General features: G+C 49.1%; 1 protein-coding gene across 2 annotated transcripts in view; it reads left to right on the forward strand.

The window, feature by feature from the left end:
- Positions 1–17112, forward strand: part of MTMR14 (myotubularin related protein 14) — a 31261-nt gene that overhangs the window by 10987 nt on the left and 3162 nt on the right. The window contains exons 9-18 of one of the 2 annotated variants that reach the window (XM_030956940.1): positions 332–406; positions 2727–2793; positions 3784–3869; positions 4105–4181; positions 4429–4465; positions 5934–6004; positions 6630–6679; positions 6877–7015; positions 9725–9901; positions 16583–16738. In XM_030956940.1, the coding sequence (XP_030812800.1) occupies positions 332–406; positions 2727–2793; positions 3784–3869; positions 4105–4181; positions 4429–4465; positions 5934–6004; positions 6630–6679; positions 6877–7015; positions 9725–9901; positions 16583–16738 (935 nt within the window). The remainder of the gene's footprint in view (positions 1–331; positions 407–2726; positions 2794–3783; positions 3870–4104; positions 4182–4428; positions 4466–5933; positions 6005–6629; positions 6680–6876; positions 7016–9724; positions 9902–16582; positions 16739–17112) is intronic. The other variant, XM_030956941.1, reaches the window with a different exon arrangement.

A 17112-nucleotide genomic window follows, 5' to 3' on the forward strand; every position in this document is an offset into this window, starting at 1 on the left:
TGACCTTATTGACAGCCTTGATTCTCAGTTCTTTCTTCATATTTTGTCTCCTGCTGAGGGGATGGTTGAGTGGGGCAGTCTGATAGAAATTCAGAGACTAATATGCCCAGCTTTCACTGTTGGGAGCGCATAAAAGCTCCTCTGGTCCATTAGTCCTTACAAGAGTGAGTTTATTCTTACGTTTTCAGGACTTTGCATCCAGAGATGCTTTGCTGAGATGTTTTCTTCTCATGCACCATTTGGCATTTGTTGTCTTCGGTTTTTTTTTCTGGAACTCAGTCCCTTTGAGTCATGACTTTTCTCTGACCAACTGTGTTTGGGTTTTTTACAGGACTATGTAGATGCTCCATTAAATATCCCAGTCTCTCTGACCCAGTCTCTGAATATTGATTGGAGCGAGTACCAGGTGAGCAAAGTGGATGTCTCTGTGGGAGGTCAGGGATGCATTCAGGAAGGCTCAGGAGAGGTTTGAAATCTGACTTGCTCCTATTGCTGTAATCTGGCTCACTTCATAGCATCCCAGTGGGGGCAAGGCTGCGTGACAGTTCAGAACAGCAGTGGAAATCCTGTACCCAAAAGCTCTGGGGCTTGCTGTGCCCTGAGGCAGCTGACTGTAAAGTCAAACCTTTTCTGTAGCTTTCAAAAATTTGCAATCCATTAGGGAGATAGGTTGCTAACAAAGGTAAGGAACAAGACAGGAAACAGAAAGCAGTATTACCTGTTCTCAGTCTCAGCTCTGAGACTGCCCTGGGCAGACTGCCTTGGCTGTGGGAAGTCTTGAGAGAGGTCAGCCTTCTCCTCTGTGGGCAGAGCCAAGGGGCTGGGCACCTTCTTCATGGGCATGCAAGGTGCCTTCCTATGGGATAGGAGCAGATAATCATAACTGACCATGGCAGGTCTCCACTCTGCTATGGACAGCATGGCAGGCAGTAATTGAACTTTTCTGTTTGCTCAAGCTTCAAAGTCTACCTTTGTTCACAACAGGGAGTATCACCTTATACTACTGATTAGTATGCTCAATTTCACACATCAGTGGATCTACCAGGTTTTGTGGGGATTGACTGTGCTGGAGTATGTCATGTTATTGTGCCCTGTGGCTGGAAGCACCAGAGAACCAGCAGAGCTCCCTGTGCTGGGCCAGTGTTTGTTGTCAGTGATGTAAATACTGCTTAAGTGCCAGCATAAGCAGAATCACAGAAAAGTTGAAGCAGAACTAATAGAAGTAGAGCTTCTGTATGGCTAGAAACTTGTTCACTAGAATACTGAGCAGCCTATATTTTAAAAAGGATATTAAAAATTGAAGAGGGTGTAATAAATAGATGCAGAAAATATTTGAGGCCTGGAGAACATGCTTCACTCAAAACTGAAGTTCTCAGTCTGTTTAGGTAATCACTAAGGTGATTAATGTATAAGTACATTTTTAGGGAGAAAATAGTAATTCTAAAGCACTGTTCAATCTGGGGAAGAGGAGCTATACAGAAAGCAATATCTGCATCTGAAATCAAGCCTTCAGATAAGGACAAGCAGTCTTGCATATTACTTTTGAGGATAATCTGCTGGAACATGCTGCCAAAGGAGTAATGAGCTGTCACCCCTATTTGAGATGCTTCTCTGGGCAAAGATGTTGCCAAGTGCAAGCCTCAGGCTTTACGTGGGGCAACTGAAGAAAACTTTTTGGTTCGTGATACAGAGAGATCAGACTGGATAATTGGATGATGCCTTCTAAAATAAGCAGAAGATGGATTGAATTGGGCAGATAAAAGATTTTGTAATTATGTGTTTTTCTGCTGCAGGCTGACTGTGTTCCCCGTTTGCCTAATGTTTTGTGGCTCTGCAGGCTTCATGGTTGAGCAATATGCTCTTTGTCTGACTCTAGTCTTCAGTGTGGTTACACACAGATGTGCACACATGCAGGCACACAGTGAGGGTTCTGTTGCTTGTGGTCACATGTCACTTGCACCACTAACACTTCTGCCATGAAATGTGTCCCACTCTGCTTTTTCCTTGTCAGTGCTATCTTATTTCCCTTGAGCTAGTCCTGATTCTGATCAAACCACTGAATTTCCCTGCATCTGCTCATGATGTGATGGTCAAGTGACAAGCTTGGGTTTGTTCTGATGTTGTTCACCTGTATGTCCTGTAGTGCTGGAGTTCTCTTGAGTTCAGAGCCCTTCTATAGTTCTACTGCTACTTGGGGGTTACTGAAGAAGTCCAGTGCCTGTCTGGAGGGTGAGGGTCAGCAGCCAACTGGGGACATTTTCAAGGACCACAGAGTTTTGAGCAAAGTGCTTGGGTTGTGGGAACAGGCCTCTGGCCTTGGCCCACACTTCCCATCGTGCTGCTGGTGTTGCACACGTGGCTGGAATGTGGCTCAGCCACTTGGAAAAGTGCACGTGTGCAGAACTGGGTCAGTGCTCTGCAGGTGTTTGTGCCTCTCTGAGCAGGGGCTGCTTGCAGCTTTGGGGCTGCAGGCAAAGCAGCTCCTCTGCCACCTAGGAAGACAGTAGAGATGGCCTTTTATTGTTTTATTTGTCTACCTGTTATCTTGTCCCAGAGTGCCTTTTGCAGAGGATGGGGGGATTGATACAAAGGGGAAGTCTGTCCCTTTGAGGAATGGCCATGTGGTTATTTCTGCTTTGCTGCTGTTCTGGATAGAGCAGCTCTGAGCTGCAGAGCAGCCTTTGGCTGTGGGCAGACCCTTACCATCAACACTCCTCTTTCTGCAGAGCTGGGACCTCGTACAGCAGACACAGAACTACCTGAAGCTGCTGATCTCCATTATCAATAGTGATGGTAAGGCAAACTCCTTGCTCCCAGCAGTGTAACTGGAGCAGTCACTGTCCCTGGAAGAACAGCTGATGGTATTAGTGCCACTGTAGATCAGCTCCCAGTACAGAAGTCACTTTTAATTCTCTCCCTTCAAAACAGGATGATGGTCCTACCATCTCAGAACTCCAACTGCCCTCTTAGAGAGGGACTTGCTGATTCCTTGAAAACCCTTTCCTCCTGAATATGAAGGGATATTTGAAAACTTAGCCTATTGTTTGACTACTTTAAACCTGAAGAAAAGGAACCTTGTGTCTTTGCTTTTTGACTCTTGCTCTTGTTTTGCTGGTTACCTGTGTTTTGTCTCGCCAGCACAAGATCTCATTTGGTGCCTGTTTAAGAGCCCCTTCCATCCCCTTTCACCATGGACACTCCAACTCTTTGAAGAGTGTCTCTTGCCCTGTGTGGCATCCCATTCCCTCTGGGCACTGTGACCTAGCACTGATGGAGGGAGCCATGGCTGGCTCTGACAGCATGGCCAGCTATAGTCTCCTGCAGTAGCTGTGTTGGGACACACTGCAGGTTTTCTGTAGGGTGTAGGATTGGAGCCTTGTGCGTGTCTCTGCTCAGTGTGCAGTAGGAAGAGTAGTGAGACTGAAAAAAAATGTTCAGTTGGAGCTGTTTTCTTACCAGTGTAGGAATAGATTGTGATAGTGAGTTACAGCTGGGGAGTTGTATGTTCAGGGTAGTAAAGTGATGTTCATACCTAATGACTCTGTGTCCTGAGCAGCTGTCAGGACAAGGACAGCACATCAGCTGGTGCTGCTGACAGCCCAGGACACACTGAGCAATTGGCTGGCTGCTGTATTTAAGACAGAATGTTCTGGCTGAGCTCTGCTCTTGAGCCTGGTCTGTGGGTACAGAGAGTAGCTTGTCTCTACAGATTTGCCATAAAGAAATCATTCCTTTCAAACCCAACATCCTTTTTTTCCCTTCTCCTTCCTGCCCCTGGAGCAGATGACAGCGGGCTCCTGGTGCACTGTATATCCGGCTGGGATCGAACGCCTCTCTTCATCTCCTTACTGCGCCTCTCCTTATGGGCTGTGAGTACCTGGCTGACCTCCTCTGTTTCTGGGGCTCATTGCTTGGAGGGTGAGTGACTGTCACCAGGCAGTGGTGGTGGAGCTGTTAATGTTCCTACTGTTCCTTTGGACGTGGTGTCACAGGCAGGTAGAGGAAGATGGGCACCCTGGATCACTGTGACAGTTTTCAGCAGATCATGAATTCCCAAGTTCTGGTCCCCAGGGCTGCTGCCTGAAGGCTTTGTTTGCTTTGCAGGATGGGCTGATCCACGCGTCCCTGGAGCCATCTGAGATTCTCTACCTGACAGTGGCCTATGACTGGTTTCTCTTCGGGTAGGCATGATAAGTTTTATTCACATGTGCATCCCTGTGCAACAGGGGAAAAGCCTTGAGGGGTCATTTTGATGTTTGTTCACAGCCAAAGGTTGATGTTTGAGCAAGTCCCAATGAGCTGGGACAAGAAGGGCTGATGCCTTTTTTTTTTTTTTTGCCTAAGGGCTCAGGCATCTGGCTGTTCTTGACAGCTTGTGCTCTTCTGCTGATTCTGGCATGTGACTGAGCTTCCCTTGCTCTCTTTCAGGCACATGTTAGTCGATCGACTCAGTAAAGGAGAAGAGGTGAGTGTTGCTCTGGGGCAGTGGCTGAGCACTGCTTTGTGTTCTCAGGATAGCTGTTTATGGTAGCAGCATTCACTGCCTGCTCCTGGTAGTATTAGTGGTGTGGCTGGGCTCTAAAAAGATTGTTCAGGTGCTGGAAATACGAGGTAAGAGCCTTGCCCTGTCACTTTGTGATGCATAAGTTGTGGGGTTACTTCTCTCTCAGGCTGCAGTTTTGTTGGGGGGTGTTGCTCCTGCCAGTTTCTCTCCTGTGCCATTAGTGTTCAGGCCCCACATCAGAGGGTGCTAGGACTTGTTGTTGAGCTCAGCAGTGAGAAGGATGCTTAAGGTGTGTGACTCATTGAAAATAAAGCTGGATAGTCTTGTGTGCTTGTCCTGAGTGCCAGTCCTCCTGCCTGGGTGCTGCTGCTGCATTTGGCTTGCATGTGATCACAGGCTCATGGAGCAGCTTGTGCTGGTTCTGGTGTGTGAGTTTGGTGGGATGTGTCTGTGGGTGCGCATATGGGTCTGGGGACCCTTAAAATTAGTGGAAGTAATTATCTTCAAAATCTTTCGCTGTTGAACAACAAGAAAAGACTGCTCTGACTATAGTTGCAGTATAGTGCACTATCATTTCTGAAGAGAAAAGAGGTGGGGTGTGTGTCTAACCCTGTTGCTATTCCCTTGCTCCTCAAACTCTCACCTTACTAAGGAATCTTCTGCCTTCAAACAGCAGAGACATGACTCTGGCCTATTTTCCATCTTTCAGGGGTACAGAATCCCCTGAAAGAGTCAGTATCATTCCTTCTATTCATTCCTTTCCTGGAGTTCTGCTGGCTCAAGCCTGAGAGCTGTGCTCTGGTGGCTGCTTGGTCATGGGCGGAGTCAGTATCTGCAGCAGGAGAGGGGGTGCCTGACTGCCTCTGGCACTCCCTGCTCCCCTCTTCTCCCAGGACAAGGGCACAGCTCTGCACGGGTGGGTGAGGTGGCAGAGGCTCAGTGGGGTGAGTGATGCAGAGCAGACTGGGGTGTGGCAGGGCACAAGCTTGGGGCCACAAATGCTGTAGGTGCCTCATGCTTCCAGAGGTGGTACTGGTCTGCTGCTGAGATGGAGCATGTGGCTCTAACCGTGCAAGTCCTGCTGGGTTTGCTGCTCACCTGGGGGTATGAGCAGCTGCTGCCATCTCGGTTCTATTCTGCACTGATGGCATAAGTACCTGCTGTGGGCTTGCAGCATGTGTGCAAGGCATTGATAAGGAGACTTCTTGTTCCCCTTCCTTTCTGGGCCTCCCCGTGGCAGGGAGCAGAGGGGCAGTTTACATGGAAGAGAAGGCCCAGGATGGGATGGTGGCAGCCCATGGCACACTGGAGGCTGGTAGCTGCAGATTTTTTGCTATCTCCTTCCTGCCAGCACCTCCTCATCAAGATAAGAGGCTGCATGGAGCCTCGGGTTCATTCCTGAACCGCTTTTCTCTTTCCCTTTGCTCAGATTTTCTTTTTCTGCTTCAATTTTCTGAAGCACATCACCTCTGAGGAGTTCTCTGCTCTGAAGTCACAGAGGTAAGGAGCCTGTGCTTGCTGCTGCATGGGCTACAGAGCCAGGGAGCTTGTTAGTGCTGCTTCTTTGGGGAGATGGAAGCCCTGGTGTCCTGGCCCAGTTTTCTTTAATTTATTCTGCACTCTGAAGGCTGCAAAACGGGGCCGAGGTTTGTGAGATGCCACGTTGTGCTCTGAAAAACTGTCCATGCTGAAATGTGCTCTCTGCCTAATGACTGTCCGTGGCTGCTTTAGCACAGGTGAGCCCAGAGGTGTGTGCTCTGGCTCAAGCAGGCTGCACAGCAAGCTCCATCAGGCACTGGTGGGCACAGAGGGGTGGCTGGTTTGTAACAGGCTGCCCAGCATAAAACCTTCTTACTTCAGGAGGGACAGAAAGAAGCAAAGCCCACCCTGGATGCTCTGAATAAGCACATCATGTGCAGTGTTGCCTGTTGCCACCTTCTCAAAAGCATAGGGAGTTTGGGTTGGGACTGTTAGGAGTCAGACAATGCACACTGGCCCATCCTCTCCCCTCTGCCCCTGCATAGCTAATTCCCCACTACTCTGATCTGCTGTGTGTGACAGAGACCTGGCTGTGGCCAGCCTGCCTTGGAGTGTGCCTGAGGTAACTTTGTCTTTCCTTCCCCAGAAGGAAGAGTTTGCCGCCTGGCTTCACCCTGGAAGAGATCTGCATGCTCAGTGAGTGTCAAGCATCAGTGCCCCTGGGTGCTGCTAATGGCTCATTGCTTGTGGGCCTGGGTTGCCAACTTCAGGATGACCCCAAATGGGTGTGCTGTCTGTGGGGCCTTGCAAGAACACAGGGCATGGGAAAGTGTATTGCTGAAAGGGAGAGAAACCAAGCTGGTCTTCAGGTAGCTCTGTTTTCTTCTCTCTAGAGCAGAAAGACCGAGGCAGCACCACGAGCCTGAGCAGTGACTTCTCCCTGGGGATGGAAAGTTCCCCTGGAGCAGCTGGGAGCTTTACCTATGAAGCAGTGGAGCTGATGCCAGCAGGAGCACAGGCTCAAGCAGCATGGTGAGGAGAAAACCACTTGGTGGGCTGAACAGAAGGGGCTGGCTCTGGGCCTGATGGAAAAAATATTTCTGAAGTGTCTTGCCCTCCAGGTTTGCTCTCTGTAGCATGGATTCCTTACAGTGGGGGGAGGAATTTGGCTGTCAGAAGCTTTGCTGCAATTTGTATTCCAGAGCTTCTGCATCAAAAGTTGGAGGCCACCCCATGTTAAAAGGCTGTCAGGGTTCTGCAGGGATGCTCCAAAGTTTGTAATAGATGAGAGTAAAGCACATTTGTTTCATTTTCACCAGTTTCACTGTTAAACTTCATCCACAAAGGATTTCATTACTTTTAAAAGATTGTTCCAAACTACCAGAAAAATTACATTTCACAGCAGCCTCCCCAGGGAAAAGTGGAGATGGTTTAGCTGCCCTAAAATGAAGCTTAATCAGAGTTTAGGAAAGACATTATACACAGGGAGTGTCTGCAGTTAGTGGGAGCTGGGCTGGGTGGCCAAGAATTCCCTCTAAATTTTAGCCCCTCTACCAGCATGAGGCGTGTGAGCTGAAAGCAGGTTCCTGCCTGCAGCACTGCTTAGAGACATTTCCAGGGGAGAATACAGAATTTTCAGTACTGCCTCTTGATAGAGGGTCACAGAGGACTTGCCTGGGGATGCAGGTGGCTGTCTGGAAGAGGGGAAGGTGTCTGGCAACTCTGCTGCTCTGGGACAGGTTTTGGACTTGCTTGTGGAGTTTCTGGTGCTGTTTGGGGATTTCAGAGCCTTGCTGTAGGGTTGCCCCTCTCAGTTTAATTTTTCTCTCCTCTCCCTCAGCACATGTGAAGATGCTATTTTATATTGCAATTATTTTAAATTAAATCTGGGTTGTGCTGGAGGCATTTGAAGTCCTCTGGGACTGAGCTTGCAGCCATGCTAGTGGCAGCAGCCTTTCTAAAGCACATTGTATGTTCAGTCTAAAGTGCTGAGAAGGGAAAGGAGAATATCCCTGCAGAATCACAAAATGGAGATGGAGTGTCCCAAACTCTTTGCCAAGTGAGCAACACAGAGTCCTCTAAACACACAGAGCCTACCTATCCACATCAAAGTGACTGCACTGAGTAGACAACAGCTTTCCACTTGCAGGGCTGCAGGGCAGTGAACTGGAAGCATTTGTGTTGCTCTGAGTGCTCAGGACATACAGGCTGGATTCTGCTGCACAGAACCTATGTGTGCTTTTTACAAGATATGAAGTGACCAGAGCATGCTGGAGGAGATAGCTGCACTTGTGTGGATCAGGGCTTGTGTGGATTTTTGCAATGTGCTTCCTAACTCTGGGTTGCTTTTATTTCTGTGGGAGATCTCAGGGTGTGATGGGGCCAGCAGCTGCTCTGCAGGGATGGTTTGGGCCATGCTGGGGGCATGAGCTTGGGAAAGGGGAAGGTTGTGAGCCTTGCCATGAGTGCTCAGTGAGAAGACTGGTCACGGGTGTTTTACTGCAGGCTGTTGTGGCTCTGTAGTCTGGAGAATACATAGGGCTTGCTACAAGCTGGATGGGCTGTGCTCTGCATAGCATGAGGGGATGTACTTTGTTGTGTTGCCCTGAAAACAGGTGGCCTCACAGTCTCTGTGCAGGGAGATTTTTAGCTGTTCAGACCTGTTTCTGCAGGCTGTACTTGGAGATGTTGGCAGCTATGATAACATGAGATGAATAAAGCTTAGGAGAGGCTGTGGTGTGATGTTTGAGGGTGGACACCCTTCAAGAAATGAAGGGAGGATATCGCACTTTCCACTGTACAATGAGCCTGTCTTTAGCTGCACTTGCTGACAGTGCTTGAGATCTCAAAGCTGAGATCCCTTTCCCTGTTTTAGGAAGAGTTCCTCTAGAGTTTGTTTGCTTTAGAATTTTTCTTTTTTACTTTTGTGCATGGGGCGTCTTTGTCCAATTCAGTGTGGTCTTGGAAGGGGAGAAATTCTTGGGACTCTTCCAGGGGAAAAAAAAAACCAAACAACTGTAAGAAGGAAAATCTTCTGAACGTGGAGCAGCAGTGATATGAATTAGTCCCAGATGTGTAGTTGTTTGGCATGTAGTTGGATGGTACTGTGAGCTAAGGCCTGATGCAGCAATGGACAGTGAATCATGACTGAGTCTGAATGTGCTGGCTAGGAAAGAAGCCAGAGCAGTTTGGGCTGTCAGCATACAGAGAGAAAGAACTGAAGTGTACCTACCTCTGGAGTGAGTGTCAGCTGTAAGCACATGGTCAGAAGTGTGGTCAGTGGTGCCCAAAGGAAATTGCTGAAAGGGAAAATAACACTGGTGGTGTGTCCCTGTCGCTCTCGGTGCGCACGAACGCCCACCTGGGCTGATACTGAGGAGTTGGAGCAGATTGAAATGGTCTTTCCCCACTGGGAGGCCCCTTGCTCAAGGCATTTTTGCTGCTAGACTAAACAAAGCAATCGCTGTGTGTGTGTGGGCTGATGCATTCTCCCATCTCTGATTTGCAGGTCACGTGGATGGTGATCTATAAAAGAATGGGCTGAGATGGGTTGAGCTCAGTGTACCCCCTCGCTGAGCTTTTACCATGACTCATGGTTCCTTGGGAGGGAGGGAAGAGGGCGGGTTCAGTGCAAACAAGAGCTTGTAGCTGCTGGGCTAAACTCCAGCCTGTGGTGGAAAGGCTTCCTAGTTGGAGTACATAGGAAAGTCAGCTTTCTCACCCACGTCCTCTGTCCCTCAGGAGGAAGAGCTGTGCATCGTCACCGCAAGCCGTGCTCTGGAGCAGAGCACAGCAGTCTGAAGACAGGCTGCCTTCCACAGGGATGGTTGAAGTCAAGTCCTCCAGCTCCTCCTCATCAACACATTCTGATAACTTCCTGAGGATTGGAAGCAGCCCACTAGAAGTGCCCAGATCCAGGTGAGGTGGGAGCAGGGCATTTCTCAGCAAAATGAGTGTCTGGTAAAGGGAGTGCAGGGCTGCACTTGTATGGCTCTGGAAACACTGGAGCACCTGTGTTTGTGTCTACAGACAAACCTCAGGAGGCCTGTTCGTCTCTAGTCTGACCTTATCTGAAGTGCTGGCCATTGAACACAGACGCTCCTGCCTGAGCCCCTAGAGGAGCAAGGAGCTGTGCTGATAACAGCCAGCTGTCATAGGCCTGTCCTCAGCGCATGCCTCAGCTCTGAGCTCTGGCATCTCTGCATCCTGCATGCTTGCAGCTCACAGCACTTTCTCTGTCTAACACATCCACCAGGGTTTGAAATGGCTGTGGTGTTTGAGGAAGGAAGCTTTTCAAACCAAGCAGACCTCACTCTGCCTCTATCCTGTCCCCCTTTTCACCTCCTGACCCTCCCGATGACACAGGTTGGAAAAAAGTGGGTGCTGGTGGCAAGCAGAGGTAGGAATCTGCTGGGAGCAAACTTGAAGCACTGTGCCAGCACAAAGGATTCTGCCCTGAAGGCTGAGTGTTCCTGCTGAGGAATGGGGACCCTGGACCTGAGCCTAATCTCACACCATAGCAAAGGCACTCTTCTGGAGTCTGACGCTGCGATAGGGCAGCGTCGAGCCACGAGCTGGCCTAGGGAAGAAAGAGCAGAGCCTGTGGAGCAAACACTGTGTGTTCAGGCCAGCATGGAATAAAGAGACCCTGAGATAAGAGATTGCTGTTAACAGCGTCATATGCTCGTGTAGCCTCTGCAGGTTTTCTGACAAGTCTTTTTGTAGTGATTCTGAACCAGCCACCAGCCAAATCTGAGTACTCTCTCATCATATGGAAAATAAAATAACAAACAAGTAAAGCATTGAAAATATATAAGACTTTCTTAACAAGTGTCTCACGATTCCAGAGAAAAACCCCAGTGTCTGACAGTTTTCATAAATGAGGGTAACTGTTCTCCCTAGGGAGAGATATCAATAGGAGGGGTTGGAATTGTTGCTGGGGCCCACCTCTGCATTTTCTGTAAGATGGAAAGAATCTCCTGAGAAGAGAATACTGGAAAGAAAACAGCTTGTCTTGGGAGCTGCTTTGTTCACAGTGGTAGTGCCACAATTCCTGTGTGTGGTCCCATGCCATTCCCAAGGTCTGACAGGCTTTCAGTGCTTGCTGGTAGCAAGCTTGCAGCAGTGCTCAGGAAGAAGCAGTTTGTAATGCTTCAGCCAGATTGCTCTGCAAGAGCAAAGAGGAGAAACAGGAGTAGGTGGAAGAGCACTATAGTGAGGGTTAGGGTTGCCTTATCAGACACTGTCATGGGTTGCAGTTGCTGGATTCTAAACATGGTATGTTTTCTCCTGAAAGAGGTTCTGTCATTCCACTTGGCCTTTGGTCTCCCTGCTTCAGCTATGGTAGTCTGAATTGGTCTGGTAGATAACACAGTACCTTCAGCCACCATTTTCTACCCTGAAGGAAACAGTGGGTCCCATTTTGGGTGGAGAACTGCGATGGAAGGAAGAGGTAATTTCTGTCTCTTCACCTCCTGAAAAATTGTGGTACTAAGATGGAAAAGCAGGAGCACAGAGACTGATCAGGATGCCAAAAATACCTTTATTCCTGCAGTGCTGCTAGCAGGTCAACACCCAAGGCTCTTGAGATGAAGAAACCACTGTACTTGACTTCCTAATCCTCTGCGTGGCCATAGCAACAAAACACTTTCCTCAACTTCTGCTGCAGTGGTTAAAATGGTTGCTTGTAAAATGCCAGCAGGTGTCCTTCAGGTAGTTCAGGTCAACAGCCCAGTCCAGGTGCTGGCAGGCAGGGGGGCTCTGGAGGAAACAAAAAGGCAAGTCAGCAGGAGACATGAGCATGGCCTGGGAGGGGGGAACTGGACTGCCCTAAAAGAAGGGGTCACAAATGCCCAGTCAGACATTAGGAGCCAAGCCCTTTTCCTGGCCAGGCAATGTCAACAGGCTGCTGCTGTCACATTACCAGCCCATCTTGTGAATCTTGCTCTGATCCAGAGATCCTGAGTAAATTCCAGGATGATTCTTGTTAGGCAAAGCAGTACAAAGGCAATTCCTATCAGTCTTTCTGGCTTATTTCAACATGATGGTAAGATCACATCTGCAGAAGACAAACACAGAGGAAGATATTACATAGACTATTTGCAGAGTAGAACAAGGTGCTGCTTGTTCTACAGAGAGCTCTGAGTGTGGCAGTCAGTGTGCCTCAGATTGAACCCCCTGCATGCAGTGGGGTTGCAGTTTGCAAACCTTTTCCTGTATTTGTATTTGACACCAGCAGTCTAAGCGTACCATGACACTGCAGAAAAATTCTATATCTGTGTCAGGGATTTAGTGTGTGTCTACATAGCACTAATGTGGATTAGCAGCTGGATAATCTTTGGTTGAATGTGCTTTTGCTAAGTCAATTAAACAAAACCCAAAGCACTATGATCTAGAGAGTCGAGATCTGGAGGAGTTAAATTGCTTTGACCAGCAGTCACAGAGAACTCCCTTACTTAATGGCTGCAGATGGCTGAGCTGTGGCTCTGGAGGGAGCACAGTGAGAGCAGAGTGGGACAGAGGAGCTGCTGCCCCTTAGCTTTGGGTGTTTTGTTGGTAGTGAGAAGGGTGTGTGTGCACTGTGTGTCTTGCTCCTTACAGCCACCTCACTAGGAAGGTGTACATGCAATGTGACAGCTTGGGGTAGCGACCACAGCAGGAGAGGAATTGTTTACAGGAATGTTTTCTGGAATTACTGCATGACCGTGCCACAAAATGGGCTTGCTGGCTGGCACATGACTGTGTGCTGCAATCAGAAATGGTGCTCACAGAGAACAGGCTGCTGGGGCACTATCCTAGCCTGTAGATAACTGTCTGGGATTCAGCCAGGATTTGCAGTGCTTGGCAGGGTGCCATACTGCTTGCCAATATTTCCCACGCAAAGGTGGGAAGGGCTGCCCTTTACTCCAGGTTGCCACAGTCTGCCTGTACATACAGAACCTACTTAATGCTTCAGTTTGAGGCAAGAGCATATGCTGGCAAATGAGCTGCTTCCCAAATAGTCCTAGGTGTGTGGAAATACATCAGGTGAGCAGGAGCAGCAGGGGCAGGATGGAGCCTAGCTGTTGGCACTTGGCACTCGTCTCAGTTACGTATTAAGAAAGGGAAGGATCCCTGACTGTTGCTCTGCCTCCAGTATTGACTCTTCTCTGGCAGGCAAGTGAGTGTCCATGTGCTCTGAAATACTGTCTTGTGCAGCATGTTGCATGGAAAGCACTGACCTAATTAAAAGGAACCATTCCAGGTTAGGAGCTGCCAGTTTATGGCCTGCGAGAGGTCCCTTCTTGTGTGAAGGAACAGCTTGCAGCTCATCTCTGTTTTGCTAATCTAATTTAGTTAATCTTGCACTTTTGAGGGAGTTTCTTCCCACTCGTGGACCTGAAGAGGTGGGTGTGTGAAGCTCACTTTGATTCTTTTTCTGTCTGCCATTAGATGTCTGTGGCAGAGACAGCAACTTGAAGATTGGCTGTATCTCATCTCTAACCATGTCAGCTCTGCTGTTGTTGTCCGGCTGCTTCCCAACACTGTGCTGCCCTCACTCCTGGCCAGCCTCTGGCATGGCTGTCATGTATTGCAGGCATGCTGTTCTTACAGACTTGGGAACTGCTTCTGGTGTCCTGGCAGTTCCAGGGCCTCACTGAAGCTCTTTTGGGGCTCTGCAGTAAGACTTTTCAAGAAACATTCAGGGTAGAAATTACAGGAAGGCTTTCACCTCTAGCACTGACTGGGGTGCAGTCACCCCAGACATCTAGTCTTGGTCTCAAGCCAAGCTGAACTTTTAAGAAGCTCTGCTGCCATTGCAGTGAGAACACAAAATTTCCCATGCTGTGTCTTCCCAGGCTTAGCCCCTGCTGTCTCTTGAGGCTGTTGAAGATGCTTATTGATTGTGACATTTCCTTAGGAGCCTCCCTTGAGAAGGCTTTGGGAATAGAGGGGAAGGTCTGCCACAGTATCTTACCTCTGCTGGCCAGGCTCAGATCTCTGGGCCAGGAAAGAAATTACTTAGACTCATTGCAGAGTCAATCAGTTTATTCAATGAATCGACAAGTGTTTATCCTGCTGCCTGGAGGCAAGACATGGAATTGACTGCCTTGAACTCTTCGACCCCAGTGTTGTTGCATTAGATGATGAAGCCTTACTAAGTTTGCATAGCTGCTTGACAGGGTTGGGGACCCCAGGAAGGGCTGGAGGACTAGAGAGTCACCAAGTCAGTCTTGCAGGAGATACACTGTGCTTTTATCAGTCTGTCTGTGGCAGAATTCAAAAGATTACTTGATCCACCTCTAAGAGGTGGTGTAAGATCAGTTTAATCTTAGCTGACAAACATGGAAGGTGACCAGCAGCTGGAAGCTGCGGCCACACACCCAAAGCAAAAAACAATTTTCTGTTCACCTTCTTTATCACAGACTTATCTGACTGGTGTGGTTGATGATATTGGGCAGAGGGATAATTTTGCTGTTCCTGCTGCCCTGGACCATGGCTTGCCATGTGGGCAGAGTCTCCTGAGTAAGATACTACTGAGATACTACTGTCCCTTTGCAAGAGCTGCAGAACTCTGTTCTCTCTAGAGATCCTGTGTAGTCCAGACCCTCCTCTGCCATTCATGCTTGCCCTCTCCAAAACCTTTGTTTCTATCTGGCCACAAACCTGTCCTCTGTTCAGCAACTCATTACTTTTTCTGGCGGAATCCTGTCTCTGCCTACTTTCAGCCCAAGCCTATTGCCTGCAGATCTCTTTACTCCTTTAGCTCAATTTTGTGTCACCATGTGTGACACTCTGTTTTTCCTGTCTGGCTGTGCTGTGCTCTCAGGGAGGTGACATCTTCCTCTTCACTCTGCACTGAAGCAGCATTCCTCCATGCTTCTCCCTGGCATCCTGCACTGTTCCCACTGTGATTCCATCATGGCACAGCGCTGTGGGCTCAAACACTCTGCCTGCTCTCCTTCACACTGACTCCCTCCACTTTATCTTCCAAAGGCGTGGAGAGAGGTAGATATCACTGAACAGCAGCTCCCCTTCCCTTACAAATTCCTTGCTTTCCAGGGAAGGTTATCCCTGTCTGATCTACTGAAGGTGTTTCTAACAGTATGTGCTTTGCTTTTGCTTTCAGTGAAATGTCCTCATTCTTACTCAGGTATTATGTACCCCAGGAAAAGCACCATTTTGCCATACAGGGTTCTCCCAATGCTCTGACCCTCACTCCTCAGTTCACTGAGCAGCCAGAGAACAAGATCTCACCTGTGTGAGACAGATGAAGCTCTGCCCTCTCTGATTTCTGCTGTCATGTCCTTTCAGAGCCTGAGCTGCCACACAGGGGTATTACCCCCAGACTTGCAGCCACGATGGATGGGAAGCTGATACGCAGGGAATTGTGTGACTCTCTTTCTGTGCTTGTACAGCCAGCTCAGGACATTTCACACTGCTCAAACTTGGCTGTATTGATCAGACTAATTAAATGGCAGGCCTGGAATTAGATGGAGATTGCAAATAGGTTTCCTGCTATGCATCTCTTCCCACTCTTGCTTTCCAGTCTAGCTCAGGTCCTTCTTGCTGTGGGAGAGCCTGTCTTTGTGGCTGTTCTCTTGGTCCCTTGGGGAGCAGCTGCAGTGCGCCACTGCTATTCTTAGCTGTGAAGACAGCGTGCAAGTACCTGGCCCAGCAGAGCTGGAGCACTGCTCTCTGCCCAGCAGAACTCAGATAAATTATCCAGAAGATCTTGGTAGTGTGTAATTGAGCAGCTCAGCCACAGGCTGTGCTTCCAGCTATGTACACTCTGCTGTGCAGCAAGGCTTAATAATTGCTTGCTCCCTTGGAAGCCAAGAGCTCTGGGTTTGTCTCAAGTGATTGTGCCCTCTTCTCTGAGATTTTGGAGGGACTCCTCAGATTCACTTGCCATGTTTCATGCTTCTTTCTTTCCTGGTGGGAGATTGCATACATCAAACAATTATTCTTCCTTGGCTGTTTAGCCTGTCCTGAAGATGTTTTATCACTGCTTTCTGGCACAGCCCTTTCTTTAATACAGAAATGAAGGGGGTAGGTGTCCTGGGTATGCCTTGAGCCTTGGCTCTGTTCAGATCTGGTGGTAATGGCTCAGGAGTGATCTGCTTTCTAACTGCTGCCAGAGCAATGATGTGTAAGTCTTTCCCAGCACTAACCAAGTCACAACCTTGATGTGCCCTGCTGCCCTGGGATGTGCTAACAGCTACAACAAGCAACAGGGGAATGTCCCTTGTACGGCACAGCTTTCACATCTGTGAAGGACTCGGGGCAGGATGTGCTGTTCCATCTCACTAATGGGTTTCTCAGTTCTGCATGGCCATCTGCTTCATGCTGGCTCTCTCCTGTCCAGCTCCTGGTGTGCTCCTGCTGCTTTGTTGGCCCCAGCCAGCTTGGCTCTCCCTTCACTTTCAAAGGAAAGGCTTGGTCTGGGGCCCAGCTCGAGCTGCATGTTGCGCCCTGGTCCCCGCGTGTCAGCAGTGCTGGCACGGGCGCTGTTGGCCGCGCGCCCGGCAGGTCCCTGGCAGCAGCAGCAGCAGCAGTGAGAAGCTTGTGGCTGAATGCTCTGACTGACGGCGCCGTCTCCCTCTCTCTCTGCCCCAGATCGGCCGACCATTCTCTGCCCGGATCTTCCGTTTCCACAGACTTTGGCAGCTGGCAGATGGTGACAGGGTGTGGCAGTATTCAGGAGCAGGCAATCCTGAGCGCGGACACCTCTCTCCCTTGCAGCTTCCCGGATGAGTTCTCTAACAGTTGCCTGTAAGTGTCTTAAATGCAGGATCTCTCCTTGGGTCTCTTGGCTGCCTGCGAGCGCTGCAACTTTATCACTCTGGCACTTTCGGAGAAGCCTGGGAGCCCGATACGAAACTGTTCCACCTTCTCTGCCTAGATGGTTTCTATCCATAAACTCAGTCCCTGAGCACTCTTTGCTTATGCTGAACACGGAAAGAAAATGGCACTTTCTCTGCCTAATGATGGGGGAGCTCTGTAGGAAGAAGAGGTTTTTCTCTCTTCCTCGAAGATGCTGAATTTGGGTATAATTGAGTGCAGTTGAGGATTCATGTTTGTCAGGACAGGACTGGTAACCCAGATTTCTTGCTTTTCGATTTTGCTCACCTACATCTCCCCACTAG

Source organism: Camarhynchus parvulus, chromosome 12 (genome assembly GCF_901933205.1).
Source record: "Camarhynchus parvulus chromosome 12, STF_HiC, whole genome shotgun sequence".
NCBI classification, from domain to species: domain Eukaryota; kingdom Metazoa; phylum Chordata; class Aves; order Passeriformes; family Thraupidae; genus Camarhynchus; species Camarhynchus parvulus.